The sequence below is a fragment of the Trichoplusia ni genome, chromosome 22 (assembly GCF_003590095.1).
Source record: "Trichoplusia ni isolate ovarian cell line Hi5 chromosome 22, tn1, whole genome shotgun sequence".
Lineage (NCBI taxonomy): Eukaryota > Metazoa > Arthropoda > Insecta > Lepidoptera > Noctuidae > Trichoplusia > Trichoplusia ni.
Window position 1 is genome coordinate 5,261,893 of NC_039499.1, and position 27,290 is coordinate 5,289,182.

A 27,290-nucleotide genomic window follows, 5' to 3' on the forward strand; every position below is an offset into this window, starting at 1 on the left:
ACATTATACATTACAAAATTTATTTCAACTAGAATTTTTCATAAAATTTATCAGTTTATTCTTAGATATAGAAGAGATTTAAATAATAAAACTACGATCGCCGTCGCGTTCGTACCACAGTTGCGAAGTGATATTGATGAGGCAACTAAAACTACACAATTAAGTAACGGATTGTATAAATAAATGAAGCTAAAACTAACGAAATTACAGTTACCTAAAATATTCATTAACTATAACAGTCATGACATAGAAAACAATATATTCTGGTAATCTTGAGCTATTGTTCTCAGAAAACAAACTTAAAATGGTAGCTACATGCACTGGAGAGCAATTAATTAGCCGTCGATTTTCTAAGTTTTCCTTCTAGTTTCTCAATATAAACTTGGCAAGTCCGTAAACATTATTCCAAACCATTCAGGTTTAGGACACTATCTTTAATGGCATAGCAGACTGATTAATACAAGAAATATGCTTCTTATATACTACACAAGTTGCAAATTTATAAATCACACTTATAGTGAAAAACTTACACTATCAAGGATGGTGCTATTTATTTGCTCGCCACTGTGAATAATGTATAAAATACTAAACACAACTTATAGAATAAATTCAAGATAATGGTGAGAAGAGTTTCTCTATATTCAGTGACATGTTTCAACCCCAAGAGCACTAAATATTATATAATAATTCTACTTCATAAGTCAGGCAGTCAGGTACTGGCAGAAAATGAATTTCACATAAAACATGTCAAGATAACACAGTACCAATATTCAATAAAGTGAGATCTTATGTGCACATCATGTAGACAGTTTGGTTCTATATTTTGTACGTACTTATTGATAGGTAGTCAAAATAATTTCTGTGCAAATATTGCATTATATCAGACTTTACTGTTTACTATCCTTGTAAGTAAGTATTCATGCAAGTTGAGTTAGTTTTGCACAATAATCTTGTAACATTGTGTTAAGATTTTGCATGCATACACTAATTTACGACTCTAAACAGCACTAAGTGAGGCAGTGGTGAGCACTGTAGTGCTGCACAACTATAGGCTAGAAAGTTGCATGAGACTCAAGACTATCTGGTGATGGACCTGGTTAGTGCGAGTGCCTTGGGTGTCACCGCATTGTGACCTTACTGAAGCCAGCACTCTAAGTCCACAAAGCAACATCACTCACTTAACATCAAATGTTTACGCTCCTATATACATATGATTACAATATTTATGTTAGTACAAATTTGTTCAATGTTTGGAATAAAATAATCACTTTCTCTCGAGAGAGGTCATAATTTCATTATAAACTATGCTGACAAGGCAATTCCAGAATGAATTTATTCATTCACTCTGAGAATTCAACTTTCCACTACTTAAACCCTAAGTTGAACACACATTTACAAAGTATTGAGAAAAAAAAAAACAGTATTTTTGGCTTACTTTGATGTTGATTATTCCATAAATTCAATACAAAACATGTCAAGTCAAAATTACTTCTCAAACACCACAAACTGTAACAAAAATAGGGATTTCTTTTAATTGAAATATTTCTATATATATTTACTATATTATATGTATATCATCACTATTTCAGTGTGGTAAACCCTCCATTGACATGAAAATATAATTAGATTATTGTTAACAGCCAATGAAAGCCACTTGGTTACTGCACTATAAATAATAACAATGTGGTAATGATTAGGCAATGGATATTGTGACATTTATTCCGAGGTTTCCATTATCCGCAAACAGTTGTGCAAGAGACGTGTCAAACACAAGACAATCTGAATTCATAATGGCTGAGGACACTCCTTCATGTATAGAGCGGGGCATGGCTTCCCATGTGAGTCTCCTTCGATGACCATTTAGTTCAAGCCTGTAAGCAAAGTTCTCTGCTTCTTTCCGAGATCCTATAAGTTGCACAATGGCAAAGAATTGTTGATGCCCATCAAACTTCTCTTGTTTTTCAAGAACTAACATAAAATGGTGATTAAAACAGGACTGCATCATTACCCAATCCACTGCTCCAGGGAGATTTATATCTGTAGCTAGAAACACTATATCCTCACCCTGAAGAGTAGTAATACTTTTGTGTGACATCATAAGGTGTGGCATAACTTGGTCAAGGCCACCTTGCCACTTGCAGGATGCACCGGGGCAGGGGCATGAGTAAGGCCTGAACTCGCAAGCCTCTTCATGCTCCGCCTTCTCCGTGTGCACGAGCGTGACAGTGCAGCCAGTGTTGGAGTGTTTACATGGGAACATAACATTGCTGGCGACCTTCTCCATCGCGAGGTTGCGGATGTTGCCGAGTGGACCGCGGCACGTCGGGCAACAGGACAGCTTGGGACGGCAGCTAGAGCACACCAGGTGCCCGCTCTGGCATTGCAGTATCGGCGGCAACACATAGTCAAAGCACACGGGGCACTCGAACAGCGAGGCGAGGTCGGCGGACATGGCGGTCGGCGCGTTCACGAGAGCGGGCACCCCAGGGACAGAACAACTGGAACCGCTAGCTCCGCGCCGCTTGTTGTTTGTGCTCATGTCACCGTCACGCGCATATAAAACCGTCTAACGACGATCACCTCTCCTCTTCTTCGTGTTCCACAAAAGTTGCGCTGCCGATTAAATCATTTATAGCCTTCTTCAGCTGATTCTTTCCGTCTAGAAGTGGTGGTGAAGTACGTTTCCATCACAGATCTTGAGGCCAATGTTATTCAGTACATACGACGTGATTAGAGTTCTAATCTCCGTGGGATTCAGAGCGATTGATACAATTAGTTTTACTTGCGAACTCCTTACAATTTAATTCATAGTTATTGCATTGAGTTTGTTTATATAAAATACCAATTTAAAGCAAATGTCCTAGTTCATTACAAAAGGACGAAATTCGTCGTAAAACTCAATGACGGCCAATCGAACAAAACTCACAAATGACATGACTGGGCATGACAGCAACACCAACACCATGATGTCAAACCATAGAGAATTCACACATAAAGTAATAGACCAGCTGATAAAGGTTATTATTTGCAGAGAAAAATCCTGACAACAATGAATATTGCTTTCGCAGTAGTGATTTTAATTATAATGGTCGATAAAGATTTTTGTTACTTTAAGAACATCTTACTTAAAAGTTGAATCCATAATTATATAATTGCGAACGAAGGAGTGTTTTTATATTTAATATGAATCTTTTGTCTAAAAGTAAAATGCACAGGTGTTCAGGTAGGTTAATCGTAAACTTTATAATATATAGTTCCCAATAAGTGGATAATTATCCAAATAGTAAAGGCATTGAACAACGCCATCTAGTTCTCACGTACTATGGCGTTGTTTATTTCAGCTACGTAGATATGATACAATACATGTTACTCTAAAAGATCCATATCATCATTTAATTTTACACGTTGCAATAGATAATAATTATAACAGAAGAGAAGGCGTGAAACTGGTTCAATAACTTGAATTTTTTTTTGATAATCGGTCTTATATTTCTAAAGTTGACGTCAAGTCTTATAGTTTTATCGTAAAATTCAATTAGTTTCTCGAGGATCAACTTTTTAAATCTAAAAATATATAATATTTTTGCATTTGTAGAAATGTGAGAAGGTTGTCCAAGTCACACTTTCTCTTGGCAATGACCGTACTGCATCAGCGACGTCAATATTAGACGGATATATCTGACGCACGCGACTTCTAGGAAATATTGTGGATTGTGCTGTTACTTAAACAAATAAACGATGCTTGCAGACTAACGCTTCTATAAAGACAATGTTGTTATCAGCCCCTCATGCCTGAAAACCGAAGTGTAGGGAATCGATACTGGAAAATAAGTGTAGGAAAATATAATATCCTTATTACATTTGCTTTTGTGACTGCCAATGGAAGGCATTTTGTTAAGGCAAAGTTTCGTTTTATATTCCTTTTTATTGTCCATAATATATGTACCTTATAGAGATGTTTAGGACATCGGAAGCCAACAAAGAATGGACTGCAGTTAGAGGCAAGTGGCTGAGGTCACAACCACTGCGCGGTGTGTCACAGATTCGATTCCCGAGTAGGACAAGCGTTTGGATGATCTTTTCTGACCGTTCTGAGTCTGGGTGTCTTTGTGCAAGTGACTTGAATATTAAGACCGCCGCTACACAAGAGTTAAATAACTTAGAGCTGGTGTTAAAAAAAAGAAGTACATGAACGTCATGGATTATATGCCTTTCATTATCGCAATATTTATCATTTTAAATCATGGTAAATCCTATCGCTTTGCATCTGTGATATATATCACAGAGTAAAGTCGTCATTGGTTGACTAGTTCCCGTGATACCGTATCTGCCTACATTAATTACTTCAAATATCTGTTATGTGTAGGTACACTTAATCGGCTGTTGCTCAGCCATTAGCGCCACTTTTAAAAAGATAACGCTTAGTAACGTGGAGACTAACACCTGCTATGAAAATGATGAGTTGAAACTGTATTTGCACGCCGAAATCAGAATGTGTTATGTGTATGTTCTATACCTACCTTATTTATGCAAATATAATCATGATATATTTCTTTCTTGCTAGCCAAACTGTTACCTGAGATCATGTTTGTTAAAGTTACACAAAATAATTAACATGGGTTGGTTTTAATCACGGGAAAGATTCACACACTTTTTTCTACTCAGTGGACATCTTCATGGACTTTCTTCGCCCTGGGGAAGGTAAAGAGGTGTGCCGGACTCGTACCACCTAAAACCACTGGAGTGCGGGAACGCTTTCGCAAACTAAAGCGAAAGTTTCACGCTCTGGCTCAACGCAAAGCAGGAGGAATTTGATGATTGCTAATATGTATAGTTATATCTTATATCTATGGTCTAGAAATTATTACATCGTAATAAATATAAAACTTCAATGCCTATGAATGACATTCCTACAAGTCACTTTGACTTGTCAGTTCATGGGTTCAATACATTAATCAGCGTAAGCCATATAAATCTAAATAATACTTGTTATTTAGATTTCTATGGCGTAAGCGCTCAAACGACTGTCACTTGTTTGCAACATCTTAACTTTACAACATATACTTGTCATGTTTTCTGTAATCTCAAAACAAATGCAAGTGAAGTGAATGAACATTGAGAGGAAAACGAATTTAGCAATAGTTCGGAATTTCTGTAACATTTTGGCAATAGCTTTCCTTTACGTCTTATCAGACAGCTCTTAGAAATGTCTAAGTTATCTTTGTGATAGACGCTGAAGCATCAGTCTGCGCCGTGACTGACACGATAACAACTAAAGCCTTTGTTGTTGCAATGATGATAATTCTTATTGTGGCGTAATGCCCTTTTCTATACCGACGTGAGACGAATAACAAGCCCTATTTTGATATTCCGAGCGGTTAGTAACAAGCGATGTGTTAATGTTGAGAAAATACCGCAACATTGTCAAAAAGTAGAGCAAATAGACGTGATGATAGAACATCGAATTTTGTTCCGAAATCTGCGTACGTTTAGTTTATATTCTGCGTGTACTTACTCATGATATATAATGTAGAGTAGATACATACAGATAATATTGATTAAGCAAGACAATAGTCAAGCTTTTGAAAACAAAATGGCTACCGACCAGTCTCTGACAAGCGGGCACTTCTTCAGACATAAATCTTGGTCGATATATTGAATGATTACCCGGTTATTCTTGCCCCGTGTAACCATAAGTGATGCTTATCAGTAGATAATGCACTTAATTAATTTATCTAAAAATAGTAGTCTTGAAATGGGAAAGTCCCAACTTTTCAATCAATGGGTAGGCCACAATATTAACACAAAGAAACGATCTTATTAACGATTATCCCAATAGATTATAAGCAAATAGTCTATAATTATTGGGTTAATGATATCTATATTATAAAAAATAATACCTTTAGTAATGAATTCTTATTGGATAAGTTACTAACTAGAAGAAATCAAAATGCTTCAAATAAACAATAATATAACTCTGCTGAAAAAATCTTAATACTTTTAACATTCACCTTTTCTATTAAAGAATTCACGGACGTTTAAATAAATAGGGTATTATGTTTAAAATGAACAATTGCCCGATTGTGATCCAAACTCTATGATACTGAATGCTACTTAACCGGGAATCCGAATCCGAGTTGATCTTTTCCCGAAATATAAATTTCACCTTAACTCTCCGTTTACTTTGAGTATCGTATTATGAAAGGAACGTTAATTCCACTTTAAAATATGTGAACAAATACAAATATTCTTATTTAAAAACAACGCCTTATAGTGACAAATCAAGTAATCACACGCATTGTTACGCAACTATTTGTAAAAGTAAATAAATGTAACAAAGTTTGTCGGCGACCAACAGGTATTTGTCTCGCCCGTGCTGTGTACAGTCGGATGGGAAAAATAAAATTAGTCTATGGAAAGTGTTGTTGTTGAACGCACGCTGCACCGCACGCGCGTGGCGCGAAAATTGATTGACACTTCGTAATTCTATTTCGAATTCCAATTTATTATTTTGTGGGTGATTCTTATTTATATTTAAGTGAAATATTAGTGCTTCAAGAATTATTACCTATTTGTCTTTTTAGTGAGTGCCTTGGATTTTTGTGTCAATATATTTTACACATATAATTTACAGGTAAATTAATACACTCTACCTTTTTTTTATTTCTTAAACACTTTTTCTTATGTTCTTCACTGTCATTGTAGAAAGTTTAATTATCTTCTCGCAACGCGTCGTTTAAGTTTAACTACGTTGTTATTTTAGTAATTATAACACGAGAGAGTAAATAACCATAGGAACTATCTAAGATTTTTTCAAAAAAAGAAAACACATTTTGTTCTCTCAATAAATAGCAAAATAAGAATGGTCGTTCTCGTACTGAAACAAGTCAAACTTATTTCTGAGTATTTTTCATTGAAATGCAAATGCTTTACAAAATATTAAATAATAATTGTTAAAATATTAAAAAATAAAAATTCGAAGCGGTTCCGCAATTTCTTCAAAACAATTAATTCGCTGGCCTTGTGATTGCATTCATAGAAATTGATAAGGGTTTTCCTTTACACGGAGTGACGTCGGTAACATGTAACTTTCTGAATGAATCGTAATTGTAATTATGCAGTTTTTATGATTTGTAAATTCCAACAGGAAATAAAACGAATTAATTTTACTTTATCAAGACGTTTATACGATTAGATTAAACGATGTTTATCAATAACTGTCGAAAGATTAACCCGTAGTCAATCAATAATTGTATCGTTTTAAGTTTTAACCTATATTTGTAGTGGATGAATAACCTGCTTGATTTTTGTAGCACGAAACCCTTAGAAATTTGGATGAATTAACATTCTGCGTGGAATAACTAAAATGCCGTTATCCAAACAAAAATCTATCGATCTGCGATTGCGAATTTCCAGAACTATTCAAGATATTGAAAATTCACAAACACAGATCGATAGATTTTTGTTTTCTCATTGATGTAGCATCAAATGTTGAAAATTTACCAGATGTTGGATAACGGCATTTTAGTTATACCATGGCAGCATTGCCAGTCGCACTTCAGATTGAAGGTGAAGAAATATCTAGAATTATAGATAATCCTACAGATTCCTACACAGACATAATTCTTAATGTTTATCAGATGTGTGCCCATCGCGACTTGTCAATCTCTCCAGTCGGCTAGTGATGTATAATTAATAATCAACTTCCAACTAGGCACCTCTCCCTTTTCGTTTCAAAATTTAATTAATGTTGCCACTACTATATACTTATTACCACATCTCCATATTTGTTCTATCCACATATTTATCAATATAACAACGACTACAGGGGATTTTAAGACAAATCCATAGATTGTGGTTCGGAATAGTTAATACCGCAATCCCTGATAATCCGTCCAGATTTACGAGAGATTGACTAAAAAACTTTTTTCTTTCGCATAAATACGTAAATTGATTACTTACTTTTTATTGATACGTCAATAGGCAAAAACGATCAGTGATAATTGTCCTCTTAACAACTGTTTAGGGTAATAGATACAAAAAAAACCACCCAGATTCCATAAATAATATTGCGTACGGCCAATACTACACGCATTCGTGTGTTTATAATGAAAATTGGATCATTAACAAGTTATCCTTAATATTTTATCATTATATTAATTCATTTGAATGTCCTTATTCGATTTGCTCTGGAAAGCAGTCGCTTTCATGACACAACATGGCCACCCCTAACCTCTCTAAAACACCGCGACTTGAATTCAATAATAACTGATAGAAGAATTCTATATTTGGGGAAGAAAGGAGATTTAAGCTCTTTGGACAGTCATTGGATTTCATGAGGTTCGAAAATGGTAGAAGATTTGTCAATAAATTGTTTTGAGGCAGAACTATTTGGGGAGCGCAGACTCAGCTCTGAATTCTTCACCGGACTATTACTCGTCGAGTCAAAATATCACATTTGAAATTAGTCACAAGTAGGTAGGTACCGTGTACGTAAGAACTGAGCTGTTAACTTTATCTCGGGTTTTCTTATCAGGAGCGACAGAATTAGTATTTGTTAGTTTCACGGAGCTCGCGAATTCTCAACAAATAATCTCTATGGCTCTACAAACACCTACCGGTTTAAACAGTTTCAATGTTCTTTACAATTGAGAAATTTTGAAACGTTACCAAAATCAGTTTCAGAAGTATACAAAATAAGTACCTCGTACGTATACTTACTTTCGTATGTTCGCTAGCCTTGACCTACGAAAGGCACCTTTTAAACAAATTAAAAATGAAGGTGCTTTGTAGACAAAGTCCGGCAAATCCAGACTCGACTTTAATGATTATGAATAGGGCTGTAGCTTGACCTTGGAGCGGCAAGGTCCGAGGGTGCGGTGAGAGGTGACTAAGACATTTTTGGCGAGTTCGCATGATGTGAAGAGTAGACACTTTAAAAATACTCCGATAGGAATATAATTTCTATTCTCGAACATGTCTCATTGCTAAATCACCAGTTTCTAAACTTCATTTGCGCTAAAAAGACTCTATTTTTTATATATTGTCTAAGAGTTAATTCATTTAGAATTTTTGAGGACTGGTGAAACTCATGTATAAGTTATATGAGTTTAGATATTTTTATCGTATTATATCATGCCTCACGGTAAAAACCCCAAGTGCAAACAAAACCCTTATCAAAACAAACAGATCATTACGACTTCTTTAAAACAAACACGAAAACGACCTATTTCAGCAATTCTTTTCAACGGTAAGTCGATACTGAACATGACACATAGTTTTATTAAGGCGTCGACCTAATTGCAATAAACGTTTTTAATTGTTGAATCAAACCTACATAAATATTAAATATTGATATAAGTATATTGAATGTAGTAACTGACACCTAACTGTTATCGTCGGGCAGGTTGTCTGTCCGCCGCCTTTGTATTGATAAGCCTCCATTATATGTAAAGTAAGGTCCGCCCCTTAAATCATTGCATGGAGGTTGACCTTAGCAAGTTGTCTTTTATTTTGGAATGGTTCAAGTTGATCGCAGTTGTTAGAAAGTATTTGCGCAAGTGGATTTTTCACTTTGTAAAGAGTATTTTGCTACGGAGTTAAAAGAAATTTGAATTTTAATTAAATATGTACTCAACACTGAAAAATTTAATAGCGTTGATTAACAGATAATAAATCGCAAAGCATATTTACCCTTAACACTTAGTTATTAAAATAAGAAAACAGTGGAAAAAAGCAGCTCAAATTTTAATAAAACTGCAATTTTTTTCTCAAAAAATGAGCTCTGAGTAATATTTTTATTAGCACAATATGATTAATTGAAACGTGTACGAGATTGCTTTCATAATTTATACATATGTATGAGGATATTCTCAGACATAGGTAAACAATGGTCTCCCTTACCTACATACCTTGAATATCACTTAAACCATTACCATTCGAGTTATTTTATCGGTTATGCCACTCCAATTTAGATAATATACCGATTACATTATCTGTCTAGGCTTATTTCGTGCATTGTAATGTGTAACTAAGTATTAAATGATGTAATAAGGTGTGAGGGTAGGCTGATAAACAAATGCAGGATCCATTTTCAGAGCCAGAACATATAACTCAATTTTTGTTTAAGTGAATAACTAGAAAATGCATGAAAAACCTTGCTTCCTCCTCGAAGTATGTGTATTATTAGGATGAGAGCACGGCTTATTTGAATCGGTTAACCGAGGTAAAATTACTCGTAAAACCGTTCCGCGTCAATTTGGATTGCCTTTAGCTGCAGCGGCGTAAAAAACGTCTTACTCGAGCGTAAATTATTGTACGAGACGGAATTTGTTTAGATCTGTAGCAAAAAGACTGTATCACAGACAGAAGAAAAGCAATAAAACAAAAAGATAGCGATCGCCCTTTTCTGTTTTATTATAAAACCCGAAAGGGTGATCCAGAAATATTAATTTGAGATGTCAGTCCCTATAACATAGTTTTGTTCATTGTCACTACATACGGTCGCGAGCATACTCTACAAAGTCCATTGTTGACCAATTCATTAATAGTATTCTCATTACAAAACTCCCACAGAGTATTTGTAGTTGTTGTCTCCCATCTTTGAGGTGTAACAACAATATTGACTGTTTCCATTCTACAATTCAATAGTCGTTTAATCTGGCCCCTTTTGTTTGCATTGTCGCACATTCGCATGCTAAAAGTAAACATGGCTCGTATCTAATCAATGTTGTTGTGATTATAAACTCGTGAAAACTTCATACCTCAATGATAATCGCTTTGTAATTGGGCGTTGAATTCAATCATGATATTTATTTTGGTTTAATAGGTGAATATGCTGATAAAGGTTTGTAAGTCAACTTCAATACCTAAAGGTGAATAATCACTTAGAGTCAAGACACTTTTTTACGCAAGTCTCGAAGGTTATTTTATTAATTAGACGTTATTAATATTATTCAGTAAGGGCTGAAGCAATAATATACAATGCAACTTAAATCATCATGGACAATCCAAGGATATATAATATAACATTAATATATTAGGAATTTGAATAGGTTATCTGTCCATGATAGCCTGTTATGTTGATGAGTCTTCTATGATGATTCCTATGCGTGAACTAGATCATAGGTTAAGTGGCTCACCGTCACATGTAGTAAGATACATCACGCCTCACGACTGTGGTTCAGAAGGATTGATTGAAGTCACCGAAATTGTATGATAAATGAAAGGACAATTATAATTAGAAATAATTGATTTTATTTGATTTATTAAATAGCATGGTGCACCTCCAGCAAAAAAAAACCTCGTTAATATAACTTATTATATTTAATCAATCATTTAAGTATATACCCTTGCATTTCTACATTGTAACTATTGCATACCTAACAGGATATTTGCTATGGAATTGACAAAGTGTAAACATCCTTATCAGGTCATATCGTCGCAAAAAAACTCTCATTGAGCACGTCTTAACAATTGTTAAGAAGTTACTTGTACGTATTTAGCTACGGTAATAGTTTAAACCATTAGAGTCCTCATATATTCTGTTTTGTTTGTTCACATAATTGATTTTGTCAGACTGAGAACCGAGCAACACAACCTTAAATAAGGCGATAGACGACTAATGTTCTACATGAAGGCGTAGCCAGACAATACACTTAATGAATAAAGAATTAATTAACATTTCAATGAGAAAACTGCTCAGATTAGGTTTCACTTGGAAAACCTTTGATTTAAAGGTTTACCTATACGAATTTAACTGAAATTTTGTGAAAACTGTTTATTAAATTAATCTGTAAAAAGCTATGAATAGGGTAGAGTATTGTCTGTCTTTATTTATTATGATGGAGTCGTAATGCGATAATGATTGTGTTCCCCGAACGCGTCACGATCGTAGTTTTGTTTATTTTGCGGTAACTCCACGGTTTAATGAAACGGCGAGTGAGCCAATGTCCGCGTTGCCAGCTTGCTGTGTAATTTACGGTTTTACGAGCTGCATTAAAATTTGTGGCATACATTTGTCTGTGAATTGCTGTTAGAATACCGTCAACATAAATATACAATAATTCAAGGAATTCATATATTTATATGAAAACATAATAATCTGTTCGGATAATTTTGATTAGGCGTAATAAACCTATCACAGTTGGACTGAAAGCCAAGGGATTTAGCAGCGATGAGTACAAATACTACAAATAATTTAGCAGTAGGAACTGTGAAGTACTGAATGTTGTGAAAGGAAGGTTTTCACCAGTAAGTTTCACTTGTATCGAGGATCCAATCGATTATCTATCGAGCCCTGATTAATGATCATAGTTATTAGAATTATAAAATAGCAATAAGGGATGTTGTTGGGTACGAACTTCCTCATTCAAATACGTTATAATTATACATTTCGACATTAAGTAGAATGTAATGAATCCTTAACCAAGTTAAATGATTTTGAGGCAGAATATTATATGCCTCATTGATAGTAGTGCCTCTAATTCTACGTATAACATTTTACTCATTTACTCTAAACCACTTTAAATGTGTATATAGAATGTAACATTAGTCTCTTTTGTAATGCTCTGTTTCTGGGACTATGTTACTTATTAAACTGAACATTAATTACAGAATTTTTGATGTACGAAACATTTCAATCATGTGATAACATTTTAAAAGGTGTGATGATGTGATGTCGAGTTACGAACCTTCAAGTACTTTATACTTAGCTATCAATAGTGAATAATACACATACACACAAGTTTATTGTATTTGAATTGATAACAATGCTGTGCGAATATGAATCAGTCGGAAAAGTTCTCACAAACAAGATAACTGTGTGTTTCCCTCGGCTGGGCTGGTATGCCATTTGTTTGCATTCTTCAAATTTATACTGTACGTTATTTTTACTGTTAAAGAACCTTGATTTAAGTAAAACAACAGAATAATGTGATAGCAAAATTATTCGTAAAATAATATGACCCAAAAATGTATGTAGTATGTTGCTCTTCAAATTTTAATGTACCAAGGTCAAAGTACAAATGACATGGCGAGCGTCTGGATTTTTCTGATCTTAAACGATACACCTTAAAATTTAAATAAACTAAAATCACACACATTGATCATAGTTCCACGTTTTGCCTCAGCAACCAATTCTTAATTTCCGAAATGATCGTCCATAACATTTTACTCCAGCCTAAAGTAAATAATTATAAAGAATCCTCATTATCCACAAATTCAAACATTACGTTTAATAATTTTATAAATAAGCGCAATAATTTCCATGAATTTGTTTCATCTGTAGTTTTTTGCCTAGATGTTCCAAGAATTCTGGATGCATTAGGAGATTTGGAGTTCCAAATACTCTCAGTCAGAATCTCTAGGGATCTTTACCACAGAAACCTTTTACATTGAGTGAGGTACGATAGCAGGGTCGTAAAACAAGTAAAAGAATTTGCTCTTTTGAGTATATATGTAGGTGTAGTGAAAAGAGTTTATTTTGCGGTTTTTAGTAATTCAATTGTTACGTGTCTCTAAAGTCTACAATAAGAAATTTTACTATTACTAAGCTTTGCTGTTATTATAATTCGGTTCATAAATTTACCTACAGAAGTGCGTTACACTACTAACGGACGCTACTGTTAATTAGTAATACTTTGATACACGATAATATTCGAAAATATTATAACAGGGCCTCAAACTATTCAATAATTTGCATAGCCAGAATGTACAGCTTGCAAATGTAGTAAAATAGTTCATTGTATATGCGTAAAGTTTATGCTACACACAAATATCTGAGGCCGCTATGTTAGTAAATATTGTCTTCGTTCTATATCAAATTTCCTTCCCAGCTTCCGGCGGTTACTCGTGTGACGTCACATAACATTTATTCTTGACATGTAAGTCATACCGTAAGCAAATGTTCGTCACTGGAAATATGACGGTTAGAAGGTCTATAGTAGTTTTTATTCACTGTATACTGTAGGTATATGTTCAAGTTGCTGGTTTCAAGCTTTTAAGGCAATTCTTAATCTCGTATTAAGGTCACACGTATCTAATTTTAGTAGAAAAACACCTTTCCATTGAGATCTTGATTCATTTACTTGATATGACATGTAATCAAAAATACCCTTATACCCTTGTAGAAAAACAGACAAAATTATTCATCCGTTAAACATTGCCGGAATATTGAAAGAATGAAGACATTGCGTATTTATTGGGATAGTCTGACTAGTTTTGGACATAACCAGAGGCCTTAATCATGAAGTGATCCCCGTTTCCGATGAAAGACACAGTTATGAGTTGGCTTTCTGTAATAACTCGACGACATTGTTGTCGTCGTAGGTTTTAACGTCTGCTTTTACTATCGTTTTGTTTACGCTCCACATATGACTGAGGAATATGTTCCAGTGCAGACTATTACCTACGTCATTAACATTCACGGTTTGCCTATGCTGTTGTCTTATATGGCTAATTTGTTTATGTAATGGATAAACCGTGGATTAAAGGTATACGCCGATGTTATTTGCATGTTAATTGTTACCTCTCCAGCTTACACAGGTCTATTATAACCTATTGTATCTGAAGGCCTCTGTGTGGAAGCAAGACCGCGCTACTCGTCGTAGAGCTGCTCTCTCTTTTTTAGAACAGAGATTATTTAACTTCAGTAATTGATGGTCGGCCTTATGAATGCCCTCGCGTTTGGTATCAGAATCCCTACTTAATATTATAAATGCGAAAGTAACTCTGTCCGTCTGTTACGCTTTCACGTCTAAACCACTGAACTGATTTTAATGAAATTTGGCACAGACATAGAGTTGACCTTGAGAAAGAACATAGGATAGTTTTTATCTCGGACTTTTGAAGAGTTCTATTGGAAACGCGATATAACCGACCTCGACGCGGGCGAAGCCGCGGGTGAAAAGCTAGTGTACTTATATTTTCACGCATCTAACGTTCCAAATTTACGTATCCCTTGATATCAAATAAACATATTAAATAAGTCTTATTTACGCGTTTGAATGTTATCCACGTGTATCCATACATAACGCGTAATAGAAACAGAATATTATTACTAACGCGTGGATGTGGTACCTAAAGTAACAGTTTTATAGGGTTATTGTACCTGCAGACTTGTGCATACGTTTGCAATACGCGGTATGACGTCACCGCTCCTATATCACGCCAGGGTATTTCTCACGACAATGCACTGATATCCGTTCAACGTATAAACTCCGTACGGTTCACGTTCGCGAGCTATATGTTTACTATTAATTGGCTTGGGCCACGCGAAAGAACAATCAAAATTCGTTGTAATTGAATAAATGATGCCAGTGTTTAGGTTTCAGCATGTGTGAATGAAAAATATAATTGAAAGAATGAATTGAATGGGTCATTTGCAAAATAAACAAATCAATTGATGAATCGATCCATCCATCATGATGATATCATCCTATTATTTTGGTAATTCATGAAATTTTTGCTTAAAATCAAAAGGATTCCTTTAGTCCACGATTGCTATAGGGCTGTATCTTTAGTTGATAGGCTGCTAAGGTCGTAGTACTTCGCTTGCACAGTCACTTGTCCTGTCTTGACCTTTGGCCGACTCATCTTAACCGTAGGGTTGACACTCTTACAGATAATATTCAACAATATAATATATAAGGGACAGAAAATGAACAATACCGTGTTTATATTCCCATTTTTTGAATATTATGGAATATTAAGAAAATATGAACTCAATCATACACATCGGTAAGTTCACATTGCTATGTAACTTAGGTTAGCACTCTTATTTAGAATATTTATGTGGGACTTGTTGAAGACAATTAGCCAAACACGATAAATCGATGAAGAAATTTATTGAAATACAGAATGTCATCGTAAAAGTGATAATTAGCTGTGTCGTATTTTAACAGTTACGCACTCTACTAAATCAACTCTCCGTCACGACTTTATATAAATGAGCATAGAGTGTATAAAAAATTCGTCTGGAGTGAAATATAGTGTCGCGATTTTGTTAAACAATGCTTGAATTTCGTATCTTTCTGAAGTTATATCTGAGTCAATGACGTTCGGGGATTTTGTTTTTGTTTTTCTGGTGTTAGTGACTCGTGCCAGCCCTACGCGCCCATGACAGTCTCATGGTCGTCATATTATAATGATAGTAGATTTTTTGCGACAGTCAACAATGCATTGTTGAGTCTCATTTACAGTAACTATGCATCGGTAGAGAATGAACTACTGTGGCTGATACTATCAATGATTAGTGCTGCTTTAGATGAACTGTGACGTCATGACTGAACGGGAGGCCTACTGCCAAATATTAAAGTAATATTATTCGGGGTGTGAGTAAGAGATGCCACTCTACGCCGGGTATTGCGCTGTCACGCTTATATTCTATTACAATGACGTTACTTTAAACTTAACTTACGTGGTGGTAGACCCTTTCCACAACCGTGTTTATACTACTTTAAGAAGTGGTAATCTACCACCAAGAAGTATCCTGTTGACGTGAATCAAAATTAAGTTTTATGCTCGGAGACGGGTACTTTAACTCAAATTATCTTTGTACAGAGTATTGAAAATATACCTTATTTGCCTTTCTTGATCCTATATTGCACTATTGTAGCGTTTTTTTTCGTAATTTCTACTTCAAATCGAAGAAAAGAGTTTTCTTGCCCTTATTCGCTGGTTTGTCACTCTGTCTTTATGGTTCGTTGTACTATAGAATAAGGGAACCGAAGCTATTTTAATTATCATCATTATGCGTATGTAAATTCAAATACTTGCTAATGCATGCGACTTCTCTTAGTCGCTTGTCGATGCTATATTTTATGACGATGCAAATTTTATGAAATGGAAAGTACACACGAGTTTCTAATTATATCGTCTAGATAGTTTAATTTACAGTTACATGTGTTTAAGGTGCATGTTTGATCATCAAATATACCATATTGGATTTTATCTTTCCAAAAATATAGCGCAAGTAATAAGAAAATAGTAGATATTACCATATATTTTCGATGTTTATCCTAGTTCTTATGAATCTAAAAATTATTTCTACTTTGAAGGCACAGTTTGTGCCCAAGTTCAACGTCTTAGTCTGCATGCTCGCCACATTTCAGATTTTACTCTTTGAAGATTAATATAAGTCAGATTTTTTAATCCGAATTTGAATGGAGTAAAATTTCCATTTTTAATAACGTCGCCTAATATAGCGATTCTCGAAATTCTCAGCCAAGCTTGTTCAATAGCCAATAACTACATTCACAGTGGAAGGTCCATCTGAACAAAAAACAAAGTGCACTGAAGCCAGACTATCTCCGCAGCCTTGTTGGTATCTGGCATTGCACCAAAATCAAAACAATTAGCTTGCACGGTTCGACGAGCAACGAGACATTTTTTGGTCTCCGTTTTTTTTTCTTTAAAAGGTTCAATAACAATGGTTCTGTTACTTCTTTAACAGGTTCTTGTATAAACTATCTTTACTATTATTATACATTTGAAGAGTTTCTTCCTTTGAATGTGGTAGTCTCAGGAACAGACCAGTAGATCCGATTGAAAATAAAAATCAGGGTTATATATATCCCATTTATTGAAGAAGGTAGTCATAGTCAAGCTGATAGTAAATATATACTATCACGTTAAATAAATAAGAGCAGAGCAGTGATAAAATATGTAACAATAAACGTTGAGTGACAATAAACTTATGTAAAAGTCATGTATATAGTGACACTTTGGAACCGTGCAACTAGAGTCAGTAATATAACGTTTTAAAAGTGCCTGAGATACGGCCTATTTGAAATAAAAACTTTTTGATTTTGATTTTGATTTTGACTAATTTCATTGCCAGAACACATTCGTAGAATAGAGAAAACACTCTGTGTCTTCTTTAAATCTGAAAAAAAAAACTGAGAAAATGTAATATACTTACTAAATAAATACATTCGGGGTATTTTTTTCTAATTCCCAGCTCGCTATTAATGAATCTGGATGCGACATTGTTAGCAGAGCTCTGCGCTCAGTCATGCGTCCGAACGCTCTCTGTGAATAATATGTGCACTTTCCTTCTGTTAAACATTTCTTATCAACTTTCAAAGAAGCACTAAATCATGACTCGTTGATGTAAGTACACTTTGTTTCCGTGAGATACACCTGACCTTTGTTTTGGATCTAGATTTGCAGAAGAAATTTAATTTTGAAATTTCCCATTGGAAATTTAATAAAGACTACTTTATGAATTTTCGTTCTAGTTATCTTTTTAATTCTGCAGAATTTATGCAAAACTAAAAAGTTGCTAGAATGGAAAAAAAGTCGTCACTTTTTTTGCGATTGCTGAATAAATTAAGTAATTTTAAGTCTATTCAAAGTTATGTCAAATAATTCAACTGACAAAAATGCAGTTATGAATCAGCGTTAAAGTTACAAGTTGCTCAAACATTACCGCATTTCTATAAACAACCAAATTACACATTTGCGTGTATGTATATTAATTATCTTACTCGCTCCGTAATGATATTATTATGTTAAGTAAATTAAAAAGGTGTTGCAGAGAAAGAACTCGTTATGGTTGTATGTAATTATGATGTAAGTACACCGTAGTTGTGACGTTCACACGGGAACTGGAAGTATCGCCTTAAGGGGATTCCAGGGTGACGGATTTATAGCTTTCTCTTTGCAAAAACTAGCCTTTTAAAATTATACTCGATGTTATATTCAAATCATAGTTTTGTTTTAACACCTTGTCATGGTATATTAAAAAAGTGCGTTTTTTTGTGTTTTAAACATTCAATTTTATTGTTAGCCATTTTTATATGGGGGATTAAGAAAATCTTAGTTCACTGCTTTTCAATAATTTCAATTTTTTTTTGTTTATTACCTTAAAATGCTAACACTACAACTTATTTTCATTTTTAACCGAAATACCTAACGGTTAGTGGTAGATAAGTGCCCAAAAATAATTGCAGATTTTTTATACGGAGGTAGCCATTTTATATTTGAAAGTTTGATAGTAATTTAGATAACGCGTACTTTACTACAATATAACTTGGTTTGCCCAACTTTCAGATCTTATCAAAAGTATTATGGTCGTCAATAATAAAGTCATATCGTTAATTGAAATTGCCACAATGGACCGTAAATTTATAATGATGCAGTTCTTAATACATTGGGTGCCGTCAGTTATTCACCTGGGTTTTAATTCATCTACACATATCATAACTGTTCGACACCCAAATAATAAAAGTAACTTTAGCTGAAATACTATCCAAAATTTTTTCATTTTCAAATCCATTGAGTATTGGATCTCTCTGCGCCGAGTTCGGGCTCGCGAGACTGCGACCACATTTACTCACTCTATTTACCCGATTCGATCGGTCTCAGTTTACCCCTGCGAGCCGCATTTGAGGCCCACTTTTCAAATACCTGTTAATCCATGATTTACATACGTAATGATAGATTACTTCATCATCCTGTCATTTCATAACGACATATGGAAGTCCGCCGGCAGTAAAATCCGCTACAATTCTCATTGGCAATTTATTTTATGCATCGAGCATGGTCATAACAACTCTTACAGACCTTAACTTAATTAATCCGCACCTAATAAACTCAAAAAGAAGTTACAATAATTGCTAACTACAAATGATTTAACCGTTCAAGTATAACCAGCTACCCAGCAATAAATTTAAGGCAAGCTCACGTACATCAATCTTTAACGATGCTTTTATTGCGGAAGACTGCATTAATACAATTATATTTTTACGACCTCTTTACCGTTGTTCTAAACTCTTTTAATGTTAATGACAAAAATAATAGCGTGTGAACATTACTGAGCGTTTCACAGGGAAGTAGATTTTCCGTGAGAAACGTGGCATTATGGTTTGTGTGATCGCACGGCACTGATGCGCCTTCCTCGATAATTAAGTGAAAGGAGTATGTGCGGGTTTGTGCATGACTTATTGTCTGTCGTCGTACAAAATACCGGTAAACGTCTTATCGTTTCGCCGGTTTTTACCTCGTTAGAGATTTCATCTATACGATTTATGGATTTATCGTCGCAAGAAATTTACAACCGCTATGGTCATTGTGCTGGTTAAAAGTGAGTGAGTTACTACAAAATCACGTAGAGTTTTTAAATCGGTGTAAATGTACTCGATGAAATGTCATAGGTCAGATAAGTTTTCCTGTAGATGACCTAATGTAAACAGCCTCCAGTCACAAAAATATCGACCTCCCACACCTAGCTAAAGCTATTCCGAACTAGAAAAACATAAAATCTATTTTTAGAAACGTAACGGATGCATTTTAAAAGTGTACTAAAATGAATTGTTGAGCGGACCGAGTTTACGAGAAATTCTAACGAAGATTTATTATCCGCACCCATTTACCAAATGATCACCTTAACGACCCATTTACGTGAACGAATTTAACCAATCGGAAGCCTCTTTGATATTTAAGAAAACAACAAGATGAAAGATATCATGGTACTGGAAATTTCGCGTGCCAAATATTCCGTTGATTTTGGCTGACAATAATTATAATTATTTAGCAATGCAAACAGCCTTGGATGCGAGGGCAGAATAATATTTATTAATCACTCAAATAATCCCAGCTTAAATGAATTACCTAATTAGCGCCAACAAATCTGAATTATTTAGGTATGTGTTTTTACGAACCAATTATAGGCACTGGAATATTTGTATGTACTTTATATAGGAAATTTAAAGTAATATCTGAACAAAGAGATGGATTAACCCTGAACATCCATTTAAAGACACAGTTAAGTGCGAGTCGTACTTTCGATACTGAGGGTGCCGAACAAATAGGCTAAAGAAAAATAAATGTGCTACAAAATTTGTTTAATATTTTCTTATCTTGTAGCGGCAACAGTGTTACATAATCCGTGAAAATTTCAATTGTCTGGCAATAAATATTTATGAGATAAAGTCAGACGGATTTACAGAGAGCGAAGCCTCAGAAACAGGGCACCATTTTTACCCTTTTGTACGGATCCCGAAAAGGTTTATTTATGTGTTGTTAGATGACAAACACAGATATGAATTAAACAACGCCGCCGTCTAGAGATGTCAACATTGTTCTTACCTTATTAGGCGTGGATGTAAGAAACTAACCGAGTAAGGCATAGAATTTATGTTTTGCAATTATCGCATTAATATTTTATTGTCAGGTGGCTTGTAAACGATATCGACACAGATTAACTCTCGAATCTTCAATATAAATAAATATGTCCTATTTGATAAAATTATTAATTTATATACAGAATTTGGAAAACCCTCTATAATCATTTTTAATATAAGTACAATTAAATTAAATTTAATTACAAGTAAATCAATAATCCGTATCGATGCAGATTTGCGTGTAATACAACACTTCCACCAATCACGCGGGATATAGCAAACGCGCAATCAAAATCGCATGTAAAACACTGCCGTAAAAACTGAACGCCATTTAAAGATAACGAGTGAAGCATTAACACGGGCTAGCGATATACATATTATATACGTACATATAGTATATAATATCGTGTATAACGAACATGTTGAATCTTGTAGTCGTAAAACACAAGGACTGTGATAAAGAGACATCCATTATGTTTGAAGATGGACGCTTTTCCTTATTTTCATCTTTAAATATAACATTTAACAATATGTCTTTAAGGTCCTTGTGATTTAGCCCGCGGTATGTGGTAGGTGCGGCTGCAGATGGGTATCTTACTTCCAGGAAACCGTAGCTTAGAATGTACAAATGTTTATTTTATAGACGTTTAGCTAAATAGACAATATTGTAGTTCGGTAATTCGGTGCACACTGTACCTTGGTGTAGCCGGTGTAGCGAGGGCCACTTGCCAATCTTTATAAAGAAATACTAGTACCACTCGACTGATTGCGCCTTAGACATTAGGTCCGCAATTATACATTGTTCAAATATACACAAAGAGTGTAAATAAATTTCAAACGTTGCAGGAGTTTCTAGATTGCTCTTTTGAGAGGTGAGAGATTTTTTAAATTCTTGGTGACTATGATAATCGGGTTGGTTTTAGTGAAGGAAAATCCCACACTCCCCCGTCTATTGGCGGATCTACGAGTAGTTACGTAAATTCGATAAATTTTGCCTTAGTGTCTTGACAAACTGTTTGAATAAAGTTGTTGTCTATCCTTCTGGAGTATAAAATGGAGTCATTGTGTTTATAAATCATTTTGGTATAAATACTCTTCAATACTTTTGAAATAAAATAAAATAGTTATCATGTTTCGGTACACTCTTTACAAAACTGATAAACGTAAAGCATATGAAATCACTACACTTTATTGATGATTGGCCTAAATCTTTTAATAGCCTGATATACAAATAATTTCGATTGTTGATAAATATTCTAGTATATTGTCGGTCCGTTTTATTTCTCTTTACAAGCTCGCATAGTGCATTTATTTACAATTTATGCTGCCCCATGATTCATCATGTACATACCTTTTATGATAAAAAACAATTGTTAAAAGTGATAAACTATTTGTTTTCGTTCTTTTATTGTTTTACCGGCATGATGTCACTCAAAGCGAATCTACTTATCACAAGTTTCATGAATGTATCACAACGTATATTCTTTAAGATATTGTTGTAAGATTATGTTTTGGGTGCGTAAGATATAGTAAGTACACCTTTGATGTGAGTAGGTATCAGTTGGTCTAAAATAGAAAATTTGTTAACATGATTTCGATTTCCTCTATTCAGGTTGATTTGTCATATTTTTTTTTACGATGTTACTAACTTTCGTAGTTTTACACAGGGACAAAAGCGATCAAACATACTGGGATATTTTTAAAAGGAGAAACAATAAAACAAATATTACGCCACCATCAAGATTTGACGATAAATGATTAAGACAAGATGCGTTAATTGACGTAAACGTATAAGTTCGTGTTTCCCACACAATAGAGATGTAGGCCATTGAGATAATAGAGCCGTCTCATGTAACTGACGCAGGTTCACTTCTGGGTTTTTATAGACTTCACTATAAATAGACCTGGCTTATCAACTACACGATCATTTGTAGACAGTTACGGTTAAACGGTAATTATCCAATCCCTCTACTTTTGTTGTACAATAATATGAATATACTAGCTTTTGCATGTGGCTCCGCCCGTCTGAATGTCGTCGGTTATAGCTGTAAAAGCCAAAAACTTTACATTCCTTTAACAAAATCGGAAATACAGCCTATGTGTTAATCCAAGTTATCAGCTTCAACCATAAAGAAAAATCATTAAAATTAGACGTGAAAACGTAACATAAACGTAAACATAAGCATACAAAAAAAAAGTAGCGATAATAATTGTAATATTTGTTGAAAAATGCCTAGAGCTATTTAATGCTATTTAATTTCAAATACATAGGCTTACAATGTCGTCGTCACCATAAATGGTTTGTTTGGATCTCAGCAATTCATTCCCTGTAATTTATTTCTAATTAAGTCAATACATTCTTTTCTATTCATGTACTTGTTCATCGCTTCCTAAATTTCGCTGAGTGACTTATCACTTTCGGTTGCCTCATAATAACTGTTCAAACATCACTAAATGCAACATTGTTTATAAAGAAAGTCTTTCAAGTCGTCTGCTTATTCGCGCTGTGACATCACATACATTACGCGCAAGTACGCTATAAACGATTCGATCTAGCTAGCAATATTGCGCCCTATGCATAAAATAACAGATACAGAAATACCACTCTTGATAGTTGTTATACGTATTCAACGGTAGTTTCGTATCCGAAGAGAAAAAAACTAAGGCGTCTATAATCAATCTGTATGTCATACATATGTATCCGTGATAGCTCGAAGGTTATTTTTTTATAGAGTACACTAGCTTTTCACCCGCGGCTTCGCCCGCGTCGATGTCGGTTATATCAAGGGAACTCTTCAAAAGTCCGGAATAAAAACTATCCTATGTTCTTTCTCAAGGTCAACTCTATGGTTCTCTCAGTGGTTTACACGTAAAAGCGTAACAGACGGATAGACAGACAGACAGACAGATAGTCAGAGTTACTTTCGCAATTATAATATTAGTAGGGATGTATTTCTGTTTCTGCTAAACACAAATTAAGTGGTTAGCAACGTTACTTGTGCGTTAAATTTGGTGCGTGCCATTTTCTTTGCATTACCTTCGGTGTCGAGATCCCAAGTTTTACTTGATCGTTTTTTCTTCTTCTTATCATCCTTTCATGTCCTTTTCACTTAATTTCTGACATACAATTCATGTGAATTTACACGACATTGAATAGACTTACCTTTGTACCTTCGGTGTTTTTCTTTTTATACGTGTTTTACTCTGTGTTTGTTGTGTGTACATAAATAAATAAATAAGACTAATTCAAAAAGCCAAAGGGAATTAACAAATAAATTAATACGTTTTACAAACTATCCTTGCTAAAATCTCATCTTGTGTAATGAACACTCTTCGTGAACCTTCTGGTACAATTTTATGCCACGTCAACTCCGTTTGCCCGCTCCCCTGCCATAAGTACTACTAAGTACAGCTCATTGGGCCGGCCTTCCTCAAATGTTATTACTTCGTGTGTTTATTGACACATGTCTGCCCCTAATGAAACCTTCGATGACTAATCTTAATATTTATGGTACTGTTGTTCTTTTGGCCGTTGTTTAAAGGGTACAAGGTGGAGTCGCAGTTTAGTTTTGATAGTCTATACTTTAGATACCTTACTAAGCAATAGGACAGTTGGCTTGAAAAGGTTATGTTTTAAAAGCTTGTGGCTTGCTTTTTTTCTTTTGGTGATTGAATGCATACCTATATTTTTATTCAGATGTTTTTAATATGTTGCCCGTTTTTTTTTCGGATGGGAAATTATGTTCCTTCCTTTGCCCTTTGTGGGTCAGGGCCATGGTAACCTAGTCTATAATATTGGTGACTAAGTTTTGTTTCAAATTTGATTTTCTTTAGCCTATTGGTACGGAGCTCTCTATGTAAGCATTTAATTTGTGGAAAGTTTAATTTTCTTCAATAGATTAGAAATAAAATACGTAGACACCACGTTTGGATTAGTTTTTATGGTGGGTGGGTACTACCGTGCAACTATTTATTGACATACTTTAAAAGATGTGTTGGAATATTGCTATATGTCTTGTAGATATTTTCAATTAATATTGAGATAAAAAAAATATATGACTATGATTGGACACGTGTAATCAATACAATATGTTCATTAATTAGCTCCGATTAATTATGAGTATTTAATTATGAGTGAGAGTATCTCTTAGATCTCTAGATTTTAATTAATTTAATTTTTGTTACTTTACTAGCTGACCCGTCAAAAGTTGTTTTGCATAATAAATTATTTCTAGTTGTATGTATTTTTTAATGCCACATTATAAAAAAATAATCAAAAAAAAATTTTTTTTAGCGTGAGCAACCCTTTACACTTAGGGGTATTAAAAATAGATGTTAGTCAATTCTCAGACCTACTGAATACGCATATAAAATTTGGTAAAATTCGGTGAAGCCCTTTTGGAAGAGTACGGTAACTAATATTGTGACACGGGAAATTTGTATATTAGATTTCAATTAGAACTCGCGATGTTTCTTTCCAAAATTAAATATACAGACTAGAATGTAATAATTATGACTACAAAATACTTTTACAAATAGTTATCTACATTTTTTTTGATAATAGTATTATGAATTATGACAATAGATATAAGTATTCAATTAAACAGTATCTATTATCTGTCGACGTAAATGAGTATTTATCGCAAATACCGATTTTAATATTAGATATAAATGACGATTTATGATGAATAAGCAAAAATGACACCTTCCACCACCTTCATAAACTAGTACTTATAGACTCATATACTTTCCTTAATTGGAAATAAGCGCTCTACATATAGTATGTAGAGATTCATTTTATTTACAGTAGGGTTTACCAGCACTTCTCAAATAAGATTCAAACTATTACTCAATAAAAGCATTTATACAAAGGATATTTAAATAAAATGTAGATTCTAATCAACATACGTAGTATAGAGATGGGATGAAGGACGCGTAGATTAATTAATTTGTATGAGCGGCACACTAGGCAGTTAATCATCACGCCTTGTTCCGCTAATTGAAAATATTGGGTGTCGGGATCTCGTTCAAATAAATATAGTCTTTTACGACTGTACATTAGAGTACTTTATTTATAAACAATACAAAATATTGCTATAACTTTCGTAGGGCGGACTACAAATAATTCTTACTGCTCATACAGCTCTCCCGTTGGATCAAAAGTTTGTAGGGGCGTTAGAAGACCCATCTTCTACGTCTGCAATAATGTTAATTTAAGAGGTGGTAACATGCCCTCTGACTACTGGTATAACACGTAACAACGCACATGTAAAATAATATTTATTCAATATACAGTACCGATTAGGTGCGAACTCACACTTGCTTTTATTAGAGGGATATTTAAAAAGTATCTGGCCAAACAATCTCGTAAAAATTTCTTCATGTCAATGAACTTTTATTTTGTTTTCCATTTGCACGGTTTCGTGCCAGTCGATGAAAATTGTTGAATGAATTACGCTGCCATAGAGTTCAGGACAGCTTTAGAAGTTCCAATTTCACACTTTATCTGTTGACCGATTGATTAGATGGCAAGACTCCAAATTAACCGTGTCTCACGTAGGAGTATATTTTAATTGATAGTTTAATAATGTTCGGGTTTCTTAAAATATTTGATTCTGTTTAATGTAAGGTACGGCAATGTGTACGTGCTCAGTTGCATATTTCACATTCAATGAATGTAAATAAACTATTATTGTCCGGTGATTCTATTATTATTTTATCGATATGATATTTCATGTGGAAATAGGTATTATTTAATACGGGTAAAGGATTTGTGTTGACGTTTTAAAAACCTATATATAAAAGTTCTCAAAACTGATTTATGTAGGTAATGAATTTCGAATCCATGTATATGATACATTCTTTCATGAAAGGTCTTTCTTTTGAAAAATGCTGATGTAATTAACTATGAAATATATGAATCACTTGTAGACAATGTGAAATCCGCAACATTTGTACTATTTTGACGACTGACTTTGCAAATACTTTAATCTCTATGATAGTGAGATTGTGACGTCATACAAAAGTAAACTATTTAACTGACTCACAGTAAGATAAAGCACGTGAAAATCCCGTTATGTTAAATTCAGATATATTCTGTATCGTTTAGAGGAAATAAAGAATGTTTAGAGAGGAAAATCTTGGTAAGGATATTAAGTTAAAACT

At 34.2% G+C, this 27,290-nt stretch overlaps 2 protein-coding genes across 4 annotated transcripts in view; one reads left to right on the plus strand and one right to left on the minus strand.

Annotated features, from left to right (window-relative positions):
• Nucleotides 1–6: 6 nt before the first annotated feature.
• LOC113504392 (E3 ubiquitin-protein ligase SIAH1-like) lies at nucleotides 7–2,956 on the minus strand. The gene has a single exon (XM_026886643.1). It carries the CDS (start codon nucleotides 2,537–2,539, stop codon nucleotides 1,694–1,696), a length of 846 nt encoding a protein of 281 aa, XP_026742444.1. The 5' UTR covers nucleotides 2,540–2,956; the 3' UTR covers nucleotides 7–1,693.
• Nucleotides 2,957–6,363: 3,407 nt separating this feature from the next.
• The window catches only part of LOC113504459, a 33,616-nt gene continuing 12,689 nt past the window's right edge, over nucleotides 6,364–27,290 (plus strand). Inside the window, exon 1 of one of the 3 annotated variants that reach the window (XM_026886748.1) lies at nucleotides 6,364–6,634. The gene's annotated coding sequence lies outside the window, so the exon portion shown is untranslated. Of the gene's footprint in view, nucleotides 6,635–15,717; nucleotides 15,739–27,290 lie in introns of those variants that run through there. The other 2 variants (XM_026886746.1, XM_026886747.1) reach the window with 2 other exon arrangements.